Here is a 15,599-nt window from a genome sequence, read left to right on the forward strand (position 1 = left end):
ACAAAGCAGCTCAGTGGTGATGAGTTTAGTGGTGCTGTATAGCTCTTGTCTGGCATAGGCAAGGCCAAGCTTTACAAAAACTAAAGAAATGCCCATCAGTGGTTGCCAAGGCTGGGGAAGTGACTGCTATGTGTACAGGAGAATAAAAATATGCTGAAATCAGACAGCTGTGATGGCTGTCTATCCTAGTCAGTGTTCTGCCGCTGTGAAGAGACAGCACCACCATGACAGCGCTCATCAAAGAAAGCACTTAGGGCTGGCTTTCAGTGTGGAGGCTTAAGTCCATTGTCATCATGGAGGGGAGTAAGGCAGCACGCACAAGTAGCTGGGAGTCCTACTTTTGAAACCCCAGGCAGCAGGCAGACAAAGAGCCACCAGGCCTAGCCTGGGCTTCTGAACCCTCAAAGTCCACCCCCAAAAGCCAAACTTCCTAAGCCTTCTACATAGTGCCCCTCCTTGATGAATAAATATTCAAATATATGAGCCTATGGAGGCCAATCTTATTCAAACCGCCACACTGTGCAAATCTTCTGTGTGTTGGGGTATATGTGGATGCATATTCATGTTCATGTGTGCACATATGTGCGGCAGATGAACATGTACACATGTGTGCATGCGTGAGGAGGTCAGAAGTCAACGTCAGTGTCTTCCTCAATCTCTCTCCACCTTACTTTTTGAGACAGTCTCCCACAGCGAGGATGGGTGGCCAGCAGACATGCATTTCCACCCTGCTTTTCATGCAAACCCTTGGAAACAGAACTTGGGTCTTCAGGCTTTCGAGGTAAGCACCTTACCAACTGAGGCATCTTCCCAGATGCCTCCTTTTTTGTGGGGGGAGGGGTCCAGAAAGACTCCCACATGGTTCAGGCTGGCATTAAACTCACTATGTAGCCAAGGGGGACTTGGAACTTCTGTCTTGCCTTACCAAAGGTTGGAGTTCCATCTCTGTATACTAAGAAACACTGACTTGCATTTTTAAGTTTGGGGCACTTTCCGACTGTAAATTATATCTCAAATAAGTTCTAAAGGATAAGGAGATGTTTGCTTCCCTGCTGACCTCATGACTTTACTGCGCACATAAGGAGAGACACTCGGCAAGCGCTGGTTTGTCAGCTAGGCACCCAGTAATCAGGTCAGAGCAGAAAGAAATCTTCCTGTTTCAAGGACATAAATGGAGAAACAAACTCCACAAGACTGCATTCCAAATTTCCAAGCCAAATCCAATAAGATGATCCTTCAAGGGAGAGAGAATTCTCTTCAGCTAATGGTTTCTTGACTTCATGTTAGGTAGAAATCTGAGACTAAGATAAAGGTTGATGCCTGGCAAGTTAAGGCTTGTAATTCTGCTCAGTTTGAAACTCTGTAAAAAATCTTGTCATCTTTTTATACACCACCACCACCTCTCTTCTGTGCCTTTTGCCTTCACTCCCTTTGGCGCTTTTAAAAGAAATGAAAAAGAGGGTGGATAGGGTTGTGCTTTGTCTGGGCATGTCAGGATGTCTGGATTCCCTTCCTTTCTTTACACAATGGCATACTTTCCCCTCGCATGCCTTGGCTCAGTGTATAGGTTCCTTTCCCCTTCCTTCCTTCCTTCCTTCCTTCCTTTCTTCCTTCTTTCCTTCCCTCTCTCCCTCCCTCCCAGTTTGTTATAATTGTTTTATCCTAAGAGTATAGCTCAGTGATACTGTGGCTGTTTGTTTGTTTTGTTTTGTTTTTAATTTATTTTCAGTTTTTCTGTGTAGCCCTGGCTGGGGCGTGGTGGCCCATGCCTTTAATCCCAGCAGAGACAGAGGCAGGTGGATCTCTGTGAGTTCAAGGCTAGCCTTGTCTACAAATGAGTCCAGGACAGCCAAGGCTATAGAAAGAAACCCTGTCTCGGGGCAGGGGTGGGGTGGGGATCTGGGTGGCTATGACAGTCACCTGTGATCCCAGCACTGGGGTGAGAGAGACCAGGGATCCCTGGGTTGAGGTGACTAGTTGGATTAGTTAAATCAGGGATCCAGAGACCCAGCCTCAGTAAACAAAGTAGGGAAAATAGACAAAGGTAACCAGCATCAACTTCTGCTCTCCACATGCATGTGCACACACGTGCACTCCTCAAGCAAAACACACACACACACACACACACACACACACACACACACACACACACACACCTTTAAAAAAAACTGCCAAACCCTCAACACATTAAAGGACAACCAAAGACATATCTTAACTCCTATTTTGGGAAGGAGAGGAGTTCTATTTTGTATACATTTCCTTGTCATTAAAAAACTGTTAAATTTTTTTGCAACAGGATATCACTAAGTAGACCTGGCTAGCCTTGAACTCAAAAGATTTGCCTGCCTCTGTCTCCGAGTGCTAGAAGTAAAGGTTTGTGCCACCACCCTCAGCACGGAGCTCAGCAACTTTACAAAGGTTTTCTATCTGAAGCAGCTGCTAGGACAGCTAACACACCAATACTATCCCAGTGTGAAGAGCAGATATGCAGATATTTTTCTTACAAAAGTCATGTTTAACTATTCAGAAATTTAGTTCTTAGACTGCTACGTAAACAAACAACACATGTAGCAGGAATTCTTTGTTTTGTTTTGTTTGTTTTCAAGACAGGGTTTCTCTGTGTAGCCTTGGCTGTCCTGGATTTGCTTTGTAGACCAGGATAGTCTCAAACTCACAGCAAACTGCCTGCCTCTGCCTCCCTAAGTGTTGGGATTAAGTGCCACCACACCTGGATATAGTAGGAATTCTTAAATTAAACCAGAATTATTATTTATTTAGGAATAAGTTTACTCAATCCATCCCTGCTCTCTGCCTTTACTCAGCAAGTACAAAAGAAAAAAAAATCACAAAGTTGAGCAGAAAATACCCATGCCACCATGTAGGCAATCTGAGGAAAAGAGAGATTTAAATGCACTCACGGTCCCCAAATCCAAATGCTCCCTGGAGCTCGCTTGCTCTGGTACCCGGTCCTGAAGTGGTACTAGCTTGTTGGAGTGATTTGGGCATGTGTAAGTGGCACTGACCACATAGGTGGGAAAATTCACCATCTGATTTTCTTAATGGGGAATTCACCTAAGGCCTTGGCTTTTAAGTACATATTACACACACCAACAGCATCAATTACTTCAATCTTGTCCATCCTGGGGAGGTGAGAAGAGAAATTCCACATCTCCCTGCCTGCCCTGTTCTTCATCACCAAATTAGCTACTCACTGATTAGCACACCAGTTAAAACCACTGAAAACAAACACATGCCAACAGCTGCAGGGTTTATAGCAGAACCCAGAGGCTAATGAGCTCAACCACCTAACCAGCCAAGCTATTTCCAAGCAGCAAGGTTGCCACATTAGAATAACACGCCACCACTTCCAAAAACCCAAACCTAAAACCAGAAACGAAAGTTTGTGAAAAACATCTGGTTGGGATGGCACAGGGGACTTGGTTTCTGAGATGTACACTTGGAGGAGTCCTGGGGTCTCCGTTCATTGATTTCTCTGGTTTCCTTAAGTGTCACCCCATGTCCTGTAGCGTCATGGGGTCTCCTGTGCACTGCTGAGCCTCAGCCTTGTCTGACCTCCACAGCTGCAGGTCAACTGCCTTTTCTGGAAACTCTCAACTCTCCTAGTTGTCCTCTCCGCTCTTGGGTGGTCATCCTGTCTCCTTTAACTCTCTTGTTGCCTTTGAACCTAGTCACAGTAAGTCAGCTACATGTTTTACGTGCAGCAGGAGCACAATACTTGTTTGTTGATTGGAGAAAGAATTCCTAAACTCAGGCCTTCATCACTGTGCTCTCTCTCATCTGCACTCTCTCAAGTTTCAAATAGTGCCTGTCCAGAGCAAGCCCAAGTTGCATTCAGAAGCATCAAGGCCATAGGAGCCTGGGTGTGTTCGATGTGAGCCTTGCTTCTAGAAGATGAACAGAACACAGCAGGGTGAACAACTGCACTGTTGGTACCAATCTGCATCCATGCCCTTCACTGTTAGACTTGGTTGTTCGTCCCTCAGCAGGCACAGAGCATCTTTCTCACCCCTGACTTTTTGTGTAGGCGACATGATTTGCTTCGGCCAAAAGAATGGAAGAGAAGTGGCAGGACACCTGTCCCTAGAAGCAGCCTCTAGCATGACCGCCTTCAGACACTTCTGACATCGCCACAAGAACAGGACAGTGGTCAGGGACAACCAGGCACTCATGCAGAGCTGCCAGCCAAGCCTGGCCTGGGTCTGCTGACCCTCAAATGGTCTGCTCCAACATGGCTGATTGTGACTGGTGCTTGACGCCACTGGGGTGGGGTCTTGTTACACAACAGTTAATGACAGGACCCTGCTCCTCAAGATTGAGATCTGAGAAGATCCATAGATCAGTGCCACCCAGCAATTCAGCAAAGGTGATGAAGATGATGACAACGATAGTGACAGCGCTAAATTACCAACAGCTCACATTCATTGAACACCATACCCTGAGAACTTCCAAACACTAACTCATTTGAACTAGGGCTAGGCTTCTCTTTATAGAATTATTGAGAAGACAGCAGAGGGTTCCTATATACTTCACAAACAGTTGCCTCCTCTTGCTTTTTATGCATTGTGTGTGTGTGTGTGTGTGTGAGAGAGAGAGAGAGAGAGAGAGAGAGAGAGAGAGAACAAGGTGGCTCAAGCGGGTGCACGTGTTTGCCATCAAGCCTGATGACCTCAGATCTATCTCTGGAATCCATGTGGTAGGAGGAGAGAACCAATCACCCCAAGTTGCTCTCTGGCCTTCATATAAGCACCACATGCTGAGAACACAAACAAATGTAAAAACCTCTCTCAACACCTTTTGAGGGAAAGTGGAGAAAGGGTCTAGTTATGTAGGCTTGGCTGGCTCAAACTTGTTATCTTCCTGCCTCTCCTAAGAGACAAAAACAATCACATCAGACTTAGATTTATTGATTAACTGACTGATTTATTTATTGACTGAATGATCGGTTTAATGTGTTTTGTCTGTATGTACATTTGTGTACCACAGTATTATGTGCCTGATGCCCCAGGAGGTACCAGAAGAGGGCGCTGGATCCCCTGGGATTGGATTTATGGTTGTAAACTATTGTATGGATTCTTAGGAGTTAAACCCAGGTCCTCTGGAAGAGTAGCCAGTGCTTTTAGGCAGAGAGTGACTTATTGGGACAGAATCCAGCTCTCAGCCCATGCTGGCCCTAGATCTCAAATGATCTTTCTTTCCTAGTTTCCTAGGTACCTAGGGCTATTCGGCATGCATTACAATGCCTTGTTTACTCCACCCCCTCTTTTTTGGGGGGTGGGGGTGTTATTTTCTTTTAAGACAGGGTCTGTCTATGTAGTCCTGTCTGTCCTGGAACTCACTATGTAGACCTGCCTCTGCCTCCGAGTGCTGGGATTATAGGCATGTGCCACATCTGGCTTCGTTTCCCCCTATTAATATGTTATATTAATATGATAGAAGTTGCCAAGATAATAAAGTGACACTGATGCTTTATTCTCAAGTCAAGCACATAATTTATTCATGCTCTCTTAGTTCCCCTACCCAATATCCTTTTTCTGTTCCTGGACCCCCACCTACCACATTACATTTAGCTGCTGTTTTTCTTAGGCAAAGACTAATCCTTACTAGTCAATCCTGGTCCTTACTAGATTTTGTTTTATTTGTTAACTCTTTTATTAAGCTATCATCTACATATCTCAAGTTTTGCTCATTTGATGTATATAGTTCAGGGGTAGAGACACACGGATACCCAAAGCTCACTGGCCAGTTAGTCTAGCTAAAATGGTGAACTCCAAATTCAGTAAGAGACTTTGTCTCAAAAAAAAAAAAAAAAATGAGGTGAAGAGTAATAAAGCCAGACATTCAGTGTCAACCTCTGGCCTCTGTAAGAGTGTGCATGGGTGAGCACACCTACAAGTGCATATACACTTTTACCACCTATGCACTCACACAGATTGTATATAATTCAATGTCCTTAGATAGTCATAAAGTTGTACAACTATCACCTGAACAATTGTAGAATAAAGCCATCACTCCCAAAGAAATCCCACATCAGGCCCCTTATGTCAAAGTTTATGTTGTATCATGTCTCCATCTTAAATTTCCTTGTATGCATACACCATAGCCCATTTATCCACTCAATGACTGGTAGCTGCCATTCATTTCCACCTTTTGGGGGCTGAATAATGCTGCTGGGCCATACAGCTTTTGTGGACATTTTGTACACACCTAGGAATGAGATGGAGTCCAGTCTATGTTGATACTTTTAAGGACCTGCTGGATTGTTTTGAAAGTAAATATGTCATTGTATTTTCCTAGTGTGACTGGGTAATGTCGTCAAGTTGATGAGCTTGGAAACAAGGCTTTGGGCATACTGAGAGAGCTTCTACGTTCAGTTGGCTGAAGTGGGAAGAACACCCTAAATGTTCAGCACCACTTCCGCAGGCAGGGCGGGCGTCCAGGATGAGCAGAAAGGAAGGACGCCATCACTCATCATCATCTGCCTCCCGACTGTGGACTCGATGGGACCCACACTGCGTGGACGCCTCCCTCCTGCTGTCAGCCTGCCCTGCCACGATGGTCTGCGCCCTCAAACAGTGAGCCAAACAAACGCTTCCTTTCTTAAGGAGCTGTTCCGGGCAGGGATGGTGTTTGACGATGAGAAGCGTAATGCGCACACTGAGTTCCATCTTAGCTGATAAGAAACTGGAGCCCAGGCGGCTAAAGTCCTCGCCAAGTCGGCCTGCTCAGCCGAGGGGCAGGTGCACGCAGGCAGTCAGCCTCCACGGTCCCTGCCCTTGGCAGCAAAGGACACAGGTAACTCTAGCTGTCTCACTGTGAGATACTGGTCCTTTTGGAAAGGGTGCCTAGCTTTCTGTTCCCCTCTAGGTCTGGAACCTACAAACCAATAGAAATGTAGAGAACATAGACTCTCAGAAAGGAAATAAAATTATTTCCATGCTTTCTCCCCAGTGTTAGGGTTCAAACCCAGAGCCTTACATATGCTAGGCAAGCGCTCTACCACTGACTACAATCCAGTTGCAAGTCTGTCAGTTTTTAGGTTTTTTGAGACAGGGTCTCCCTATTATATAGCCCTGGCTGTCCTGGAGCTCATTATATAGACCTGGATGGCCTCAAACTCATAGAGATCCACCTGCATTTGCTTCCTTAATGTTAGATTAATGGCATGTGCCACCATGCCTGGCTCTATATGTTTTCTTAAATATTTATTTTATTACGTATTTATGTTTATATGTGTATGAGTATGTGCATATGTGCAATGCCCACGGTGGCCAAAAGAGGGCTTTACGTCCTGCGGAGCTAGAGTTAAAGGCCCTTGTGGTTCTCTGTAGGGGCAAAATATACTCAGCTGCTGAGCATCTCTCCACCCCTAACTTTTTTATGAAGAAATATTAAATATCTGAAGCTGAGGTTGGAGTGTAGCTCACTGGTGGAAGGACCTGGATTTACTTCCCAGCACATACCACATACAGACACACACACACAGACAGACACACAAACACACACACCCAGATATGCACACACACACACACACACACACACATAAAAATGAAAACAAAAACATTTGAACACAAAATACCTTGGGGCATTTCTTTGTGCATATATATATATACATAGTGTGTGTGTGTGTGTGTGTGTGTGTGTGTGTGTGTGTGTGTGTACACGTACATGTGTGCCATGGCACATATGTGGCGGTCAGAGGACATCTTGCAGGAATCAGCCTCCCCTTCCACCATGTGGATCCTGGGATGGAGCTCAGGTCATAAGGCTTAGTGGCCTGTGACTTTATGTGCTGGCCCCACACAAGGCTAACATTGTAAGAGTTTATGTATGATCCATCCTTTACCTCTCAACTGGAGGAAATAGGATTTCATCTATAGAATGATGAAGTAAACATAAAACTTGATCAGTACGAGACACTGGAACTCTCTGGAATGCAGCTATTATCACAGCGTCCCACTTAGAAAGCAGGAAGACAGACAAAATGACCAGTTGTGCCTTAAGCTTGTAACCCTCAGGTGAGCGAGGTGACATCTTTGGTCCACACTAACTTACCCTGAATTGCAGAGAGATACACAAAAGTGTCTTCATGCTCCAAGTTCTCCAAGAATATCTGGAAGGACAAAACAGAGAAGATGATTCTCAAAGAGCAAGAAAGACATGGAGCCCTTTGTCCACTGCCTGGAGGAGTGCATACTTTTCCTCTTAGAAATTGGTCTGACATAGATCCGTGAGAGGAAAATACTATCTTTGCTTTAAATCCCATTTTTCTCCAATAGTTCAAAATAGGGAGGGACCAGGGGAAAAAGTTCTTGGCATCATCACGTATATACCAGCACTAGTCATGGAGATCAACACGTAGAAGAGCAACAGCCGATAAGAACTTCATGTGCAAACCTGGCAACCTGAGTTTGATCCCTGGATTTGTATCCCACGGTAGAAGAACAACACCAACTCCCAAAAGTTATCCCTGACCTCCACAAGCACACTGCAGCACATGCGCGCACTCCACATACATGTCAAACTCACACATAATAATAGCCATAAAACTTGGGGTTTGTTTTTGTTTTCCAATACAGGGTTTCTCTGCGTAGCCCTGGCTGTCCTGGAACTTTGGAGATCCACCTGCTTCTGCTTCCTAAGTGCTGGGATTAAAGTCTTGTGCCACCATGCCTGGTTCATAAACCTTTTTTTTTTTTTTCAAGACAGGGTTTCTCTGTCTAACAGCCCTGGCTGTCCTGGACTAGCTTTGTAGACCAGTCTGGCCTCGAACTCAGAGACCTGCCTGCCTCTTCCTCTTGGGTGCTGGAATAAAGGCGTGTGCCTGCCGGCCTACATGCAGGCAGAGCACTCCAGAAGAGGGCACCAGATCTCATTATAGATGGTTGGGCTCTACCATGTAGTTGCTGGGAATTGAACTTAAGACCTCTGGAAGAATAGTCAGTGCTCTTAACCTCTGAGCCATCTCTCCAGCCCTCATAAAACTTTTTTAAAAGAACAATCCTCACTATTTTTCTGTGCTAGCCCATGGACAAAGTTTTTGACACAGGTGGCAAAATACTGCCTGATCCTTTCCCCTGAACTAACACAGCACCGTCGGATTGCAAGGGAGACAGATATGTTAGTACAGAGGCAATTTTGTCTAGTCCACTTTTTAAATATCTTGCAAACTGTAGCCCTTTCATTCACATTGCCAAGAAACTGCTCTCAATCTTTCCCAAATTAAAAACTTATCAGGGTGCCAAATGCAATATGCTCTACCTAGACAACGGGACGACGGCATGTTAATTTAGGTCCTAACATGGGCACAAGGGGAAGGCAGCGGCGGCGGTGGCAGCAGCATGTGCCCACGTTCTTCCTGCTTGCTGCCTAGGGAAGGGAGGAGTGCCTGCTTGCATGCCGAGTGTGTCCTTTGCGGACAGAGTCTTGATCTCACCTTCAGGCTGCTGGGTCTCTCCTACTGAGGGAGAGCTGTTAGTCTGGATGGGAGGATGACTAGGGTGGAAGATGCTGGATTGCATATGGAAGGAAGGAAACTCAACCCAGATCAGTAGCCGTGAGCATAAGGAGTAAGAGGTACTTCAAAGACATCACAGAAAAATACTTGGCAGGCATCCTGGCTAGGTTTTTTGTCAAAGCGATAGTTACGATCATCCGGGAAGAGGGAGCTTCAATTGAGAAAATGTCCATCATCAGATTGGCCTATAAGCAAGGCATCTTCTTGGTTAATAATCGATGTGGGAGGGCCCAGACCATGCTGGGTGCTGTCACTCCATGGTCAGGTGGTCCTGGATACTATGAGCAGGCCTAGGGGAGCAAGCCAGGAGGCAGCACTACTCCATGGCTTTTGCATCAGTCCCTGCCTTGAGCTCCTGCCTCGACTTCCCTAAATGGACTGTGACCCAGGATATGCAAGCCAAATAAACCCTTTCCTCCTCTAAGTTGCTTTTGGTCACAGCAATAGAAACCCTAACTAAGACAAGATGTCTAAAAGGCACAGAAAGGAGAGGAACAAGAGAGGGTTGTGAAATATACACGCCATGAAGCAGAAGGGGCTTCATCTGGGGGAAGGAGGGATCGGCAGGAGTCGGGAGGAGGAGCAGGAGGGCAGCTGTGGGAGGAGCGGCTAATGTTCTTGATGGCGACTTGATGAGATTCAGACTCATCACAGAAATAAACCTCTGGGCACATCTGTAAAGGGGGTTCTAGACTGAGTTCATTGAGGTGGAAGACATCCCCTCCCCTCAAGGCTAACCCGGGCTACAGAGCTACTTCCAGGAGAGCTAGGGCTACCCAGAGAAACCCTGTCTCAAAAACAAAACAAAACAAAACAAAAAGCAAAAAAAACAAAACCAGAAGCAAAAAACAAAATTAAATATAACAGAAAACTCTTGCTTATTCTTTTTTAAAGAAGAAAAGGAGCTGCTGGGCGTGGTGTTACTCAACTTTAATCCCAGCACTCAGCGAGGCAGACATAGACTTTCACAAAAGAGAAGGATCCTAAGTAAGTAGTGTGCACTCGCTACATCAGTCTGGGACATCAAGGGCAGCTTTTTTGCTCTGATGGAGGCAAAAGAGCGGGCGAGACCCAGTTAGATCTCTCCAAGGGAGAGCCAGGCAGACGTGCAGTTTAGCATGGGGGGGGGGTATCTTCTCATCTGGAATCTGCTCATACTAGCCTGCTGCCTGTCTTTTGCATGCTAACACAGGCTGGTTTGCAAAAGCCATAGGAAAATCAACCTCTCCCACATCTCTTCTTCCTGATTACCCAACACATTGCTTATATACAAAAATTCTGGCACTCTGTCCAGGTTCAATGGAGCAGCACTGTGTGGTTTTCTACACCCCTCCTACCTTCATCTGACTTCCCAACAGTTTAAGTTCCTGGAGAATAATCCCAGACAATGCTTGACACACAGTCAGTGTTTTTTAAAAAAAAACAAAAAACAAAACCTCAGTTGGGCTCATCGTGACCGCACACACCTTTAATCCCAGCACTCGGGAGGCAGAGGCAGGTGGACTGCTGTGAGTCCCAGGTTAGCCTGGTCTACAGAGTGAGTTCCAGGCCAGCCAGGGCTCCACAGTGATAAGGCCCTGAGTTGAAGGTCCGGCCTTGGCTGCTGACCACACTGTGTCATGTGTCTTCCACTCACCTGGAGAAGCTTCTTTTGTTCCTGGAGGGCTGTTGCTTCTCTCTGCTCTACCCAGCGGGAAAGAGTGCGAAGGGCAGCAGCCCGGGTTGGAATCTGGGGATCACAGGCTGACAAGAGAACCTCCTGGAACTGTTCGGTGGTTATATTTCCAGGTGGCCGGCTTGTCGAAGTACTGGGCGCATTGGAACCTTGGCCTGTTCTGAGGGGGTTCTGCTCTCGTTCAGGGCGGTTCTGAGCCCCTTCTGTGGGTGTGTCATGACCGCTTTGTTGCCCTTCTCCTATTTGCCAGCCCGGGTCTTTTTTGTTCAGGGTATTTTGGGCAGCCATGCTGACAGTCTCAGTGGAGAAGGCCCCGTGAGTAGAGATGGTAATTCGGAGATCGGCAGCGAGTTCTTGGATGACAGGGTCAGGGTATGTGTCAGAGACCTTCTCCAACAGAGGCAGCAACCGCTTCAGGACTGCAAAATCACTTGACTTCAACTATAAAGTGAAAATTAAAAAAACAGTAAGTCAAAATTAATGTGAAAAATGTTACTAAATGAATGTAAGGGGCAACAATCACGGCCTGTCCACGGGGCACTCAACACACTGCCTAGGACAAACACTCAAGATCTGCTTGCTGAATGATTACAGCTAACATGTACTGATCACTGCCCACATACAGACACTAGTGTCGCTCTCCCTTCCCTGTGGCATCACATGACTAGTTCCCGACACACCGTGGTTATGGAGGCCTGAAGCTTGCTCGGTAAGGGAGAGGGCAATGCTTTAAGGCCTTTGGTAAATATAGAACAGTTACTCTCTTCCTTTCTTTTTCTCTTCCTGCCTGCCATTTGTCCACCCATCCATGCTGTTTATTAGCTGCTGTAGCAGCCTTGTTAACAATGGGCAGTGAGCAGCAAATGCCTGCTTGAGAGGCAACAGCAATTAAGAAGGAATGGTGTTCTATAGAGAGAGTGTCCAGCCCAGCGAAGGGGAGGAAGGACAGAAGTGGCACCAGTCAGTTCTCCTTGCCGAATGAACAGGATCGCAGCAGGAGCACCCGCTCTCCGCTTCCGCACTGTGTGGCCGACCTCTAGTTTGCTCACTGTTATTCCACAGAAGTCCCTGTTTTGGTGTGGTTCTGTATATAAGTCAACTACACCTAAAATAAAGACACATGCTTATTACAACCTTTTTTAGATTTGTTTATTCTATGTGTAGGAGTGTTTTGTCTGCATTTATGTCTGTACACCATATGCGTGCAGTGCCTGAGGGAGCCAGAAGAGGGCGCCAGGCACCCTGGGACTGGAGTTTAGACAGCTGTGCGGCACCATCTGGGCACAGCGAGCAGGTCTGGGTCTCCTACAAGCGCAACTAGAGCTCTGTATCTCTGAGGCAGCTCTACAGTCCTCAGGAAAACTGTTTATTACAGAAGGGTTTAAACAGTGGCCTTTAGCAAAGGAAGGAAGGAAGGAAAGAAGGAAGCGGGGAAGGAAAGGGAGGGAAGGAACAAGAATAACTAGATAGTATGGTGTAAAGGCAAACTAAAGATGGCTGTCTCTTTAGGGAAAGGTACACCTTTGGTCTCTCAGTAATGAACCTCACTATAAAATCTGGGCTTAACGATTAGGAGCCCAGCCTTTAAGTAAGACATTCTATTGCTGCCCTGGGACAATACAGCTTCAGTTTATCCCAAAGAAAGGCAAAAATCGTCTGTTCAGCATCACTAACCAGGGCAATAGTGGGCCCACAGGCTCTACAACACCAAGCAGAAACTGCTCCCTGAGGGGCAGGGAAGACTCTCCAGTGTAACACTTTTGCTGATGACCCAGCCTGAAATTTAGAAAGCGGGTATGGAATTACAGTCGTCTTGTTGGCAATGTCAAACCTGCACTTTCTCCAAAGTAACTCCTCTTCCCAGACGTGATGTTTTAATAATCACCTTAATTACATGAATTAGGAAGGAATGAAGAATGGCCCTGACGCTGTTAGATTCTGTTTCATTAGCCAAAACAATTGCTCCCAACAGGGAGTGTGCAGAGCATGGCGTTCTGGCTCTAAAGCAAAGACTGCGAGTGACAGTAGTCACTCACACCACAGTCTTCAGGGGTAACTTTACTGTGAGTCCAAGACAGAACCTAGCATTACTGAGAAACCCTTACAGAGCTAGAGATGTAGCTCAGGGGTTGAAAGCACTGGCTACTCTTCCAGGGGACCCAGAATCAATTACCAGCACCCACATGGTGACTTGGAACCATCCAAACTCCGGTTCCAGGAGATCCTACAAGTCTCTTCTGAGGTCCTTGAGCACCACACACCCTCGGAATATACATACAAATATGGAGGCAAAACATTCATACACATAAAATAAAGACAATCTAAAATTAAAAAAAAAAAAAAAAAAGAGCCTGGGCTGGAAAGATGCCTCAGAGGTTAAGTACACTGACTGCTCTTCCGGAGGTCCTGAGTTCAATTCCCAGCAATGGTAGCTCACAACCATCTATAATGTAATCTGATGCCCTCTTCTGGTCTGCAGGTGTACATGCAGACAGAGCACTGTATACATAATAATAAATAAATAATAAATCTTTAAAAAAAAAAAAGAACCTTTGTCAAACAGTAGTAGCACACACCTTTAATCTCAGTCCTCAGGAAAGAGAGGCAGATAGACCTATGAATTGGAGGCCAGCCTGGTCTAAGAGTTCCAGGACAGCCAAGACTACACAGAGAAAATCAGGAAAAAAAAGAAAAGAAAAGAAAAGAAAAAGAAAAAGAGCATGAGTCAGGCAGGAAATAAAAAATTAGCCAATCTAGGACAAAAGTAAAGGGGGTGACGCGTGTATGTTCACTGGAACTGCACAGTCAGGGGAGCCCCGGATACACTAATGAGTCAGGATGGCTCATGGGAGGGCGGGGCAGGCAAGGGCGGGGCAGGTACAGCCAGTGAAGACGGCCGGTGTATGCAGCAGCCTTCAACAACAGGCTTCTAGGAAGGGAGATGGGAGATTTCTGTAGCTTATTTTCCATTTGTTCTATTGTCTGAAATAAGTACTAAATAAGACACACACACACGCACGCACGCACGCACGCACGCACGCATGCACACAAAATCTATGCTTTCAATTTATAGACTATCCCAATTAATATTCAATCAGAAAAACAAAACTCAACTAAGCTAATTAAATCCATTAACAACCCAATTTAAGCTATTCCATCTGTGAACCCTTCCTTCTTACATCTAATATGACTCTGGAACCTTAGCCAAAAGCTTGTTTTTTCAGATGACATACAAAATATAAAATTAGGAACGCTAACGAAGTCCAGTGAGAGATGGGACGCACACTGACAAACAGCCCAAACGAAATCATCTCTCCTCAAGAGTAGGCACGAGTGGCCCACCTTTGGACACTGAGGACATAATGTTGTAGTCTGGGGTACAGGCTGTTGGCTTTGGGCCACTGACTGGGCATGCTTGTTAGAACACTGGAGATGTAACACAGGAGGAAGTAAACGGCCCTGGGTTGATCGCCAGAACCACAGAGGGGGAAAAATAAGTCGAGAGAGGCAAATTCTAATATATCAAGAATCAGATCTGGATGTGCAAACTCAAAATGCATCCCCAAGAGCTCCCTCCTCATGGGTAGTGAGCCTGACTCGTAACAGCTGCTGGGAGACTGTCCTACTTCCTTGCAGTCTCCTGCGTAATGTGTCACCCAAATAACCAGTCACCTTCACAAGCAGGATCTAGCCCGGCCTATCCTCTTCTTTTGTAAGTGCTGTCCCCGGGGCTCTACAACTCAGCTAACTGGCCTTCCATCAGTGCCTCAAGAAAACCAAGCTCTTCTCCAGTTCCGAGCCTTTGTTTCTTGAATTGAAAGGATTTCTCCCTCGTGTTCTATACACTCAAACACCTACTCCTCTTCAAGCCTGAGTTTAGTCACGTTTGCTCACTGAAGACCTCTCAGCCTAGCTCACGTTATGTTCCCTTGGCTCCCTTCCCTCTTCTTTTGAGGTATTCCCTTCACTTCTAATCCTGTGTTTTAAACGGTCCTTCCGTATGTGCCTCCCTTAACTGGGCATGAGATAGAAGCCATGCCTGCCTGTCTTGTCCACTGCTATATTCCCAGATCTATAGCTCAGAATCTGGCATGTGGCAAATATGCAATTAATTATGTTTAAATAAATAAAATTTAAAAACTATAAGTTAGAGCAGGAGAGACAGGTCTGTGGATAGCTCTTGCAAAGGACCTGTGCTTGTTTGCCAGTACCCACATCAGGCAGAACAGAGGGGATCTGACAGCCTGTTCTAGCCTCAACAGGCATCCTCACTCATGTACGCATAGATACACACATACATAGACTTTAAAAATAGAAATACAAATTAACCATGTAAAAACTGCATAGCATAAGCTGGCCATAGCAGTACACAGCTATAATAGTTCCTGG

The 15,599-nt window shown here is 45.9% G+C and overlaps 1 protein-coding gene across 1 annotated transcript in view; it reads right to left on the reverse strand.

Annotated features, from left to right (window-relative positions):
* Positions 1-15,599, reverse strand: part of TANGO6 (transport and golgi organization 6 homolog) — a 160,965-nt gene that overhangs the window by 90,242 nt on the left and 55,124 nt on the right. The window contains exons 13-14 of the mRNA XM_084757334.1: positions 11,172-11,651; positions 8,074-8,131 (exon numbers count right to left, since the gene is read on the reverse strand). Of these exons, the coding sequence (XP_084613460.1) occupies positions 8,074-8,131; positions 11,172-11,651 (538 nt within the window). The remainder of the gene's footprint in view (positions 1-8,073; positions 8,132-11,171; positions 11,652-15,599) is intronic.

This window comes from Acomys minous, assembly GCF_964271855.1.
Source record: "Acomys minous genome assembly, chromosome: 14".
NCBI classification, from domain to species: domain Eukaryota; kingdom Metazoa; phylum Chordata; class Mammalia; order Rodentia; family Muridae; genus Acomys; species Acomys minous.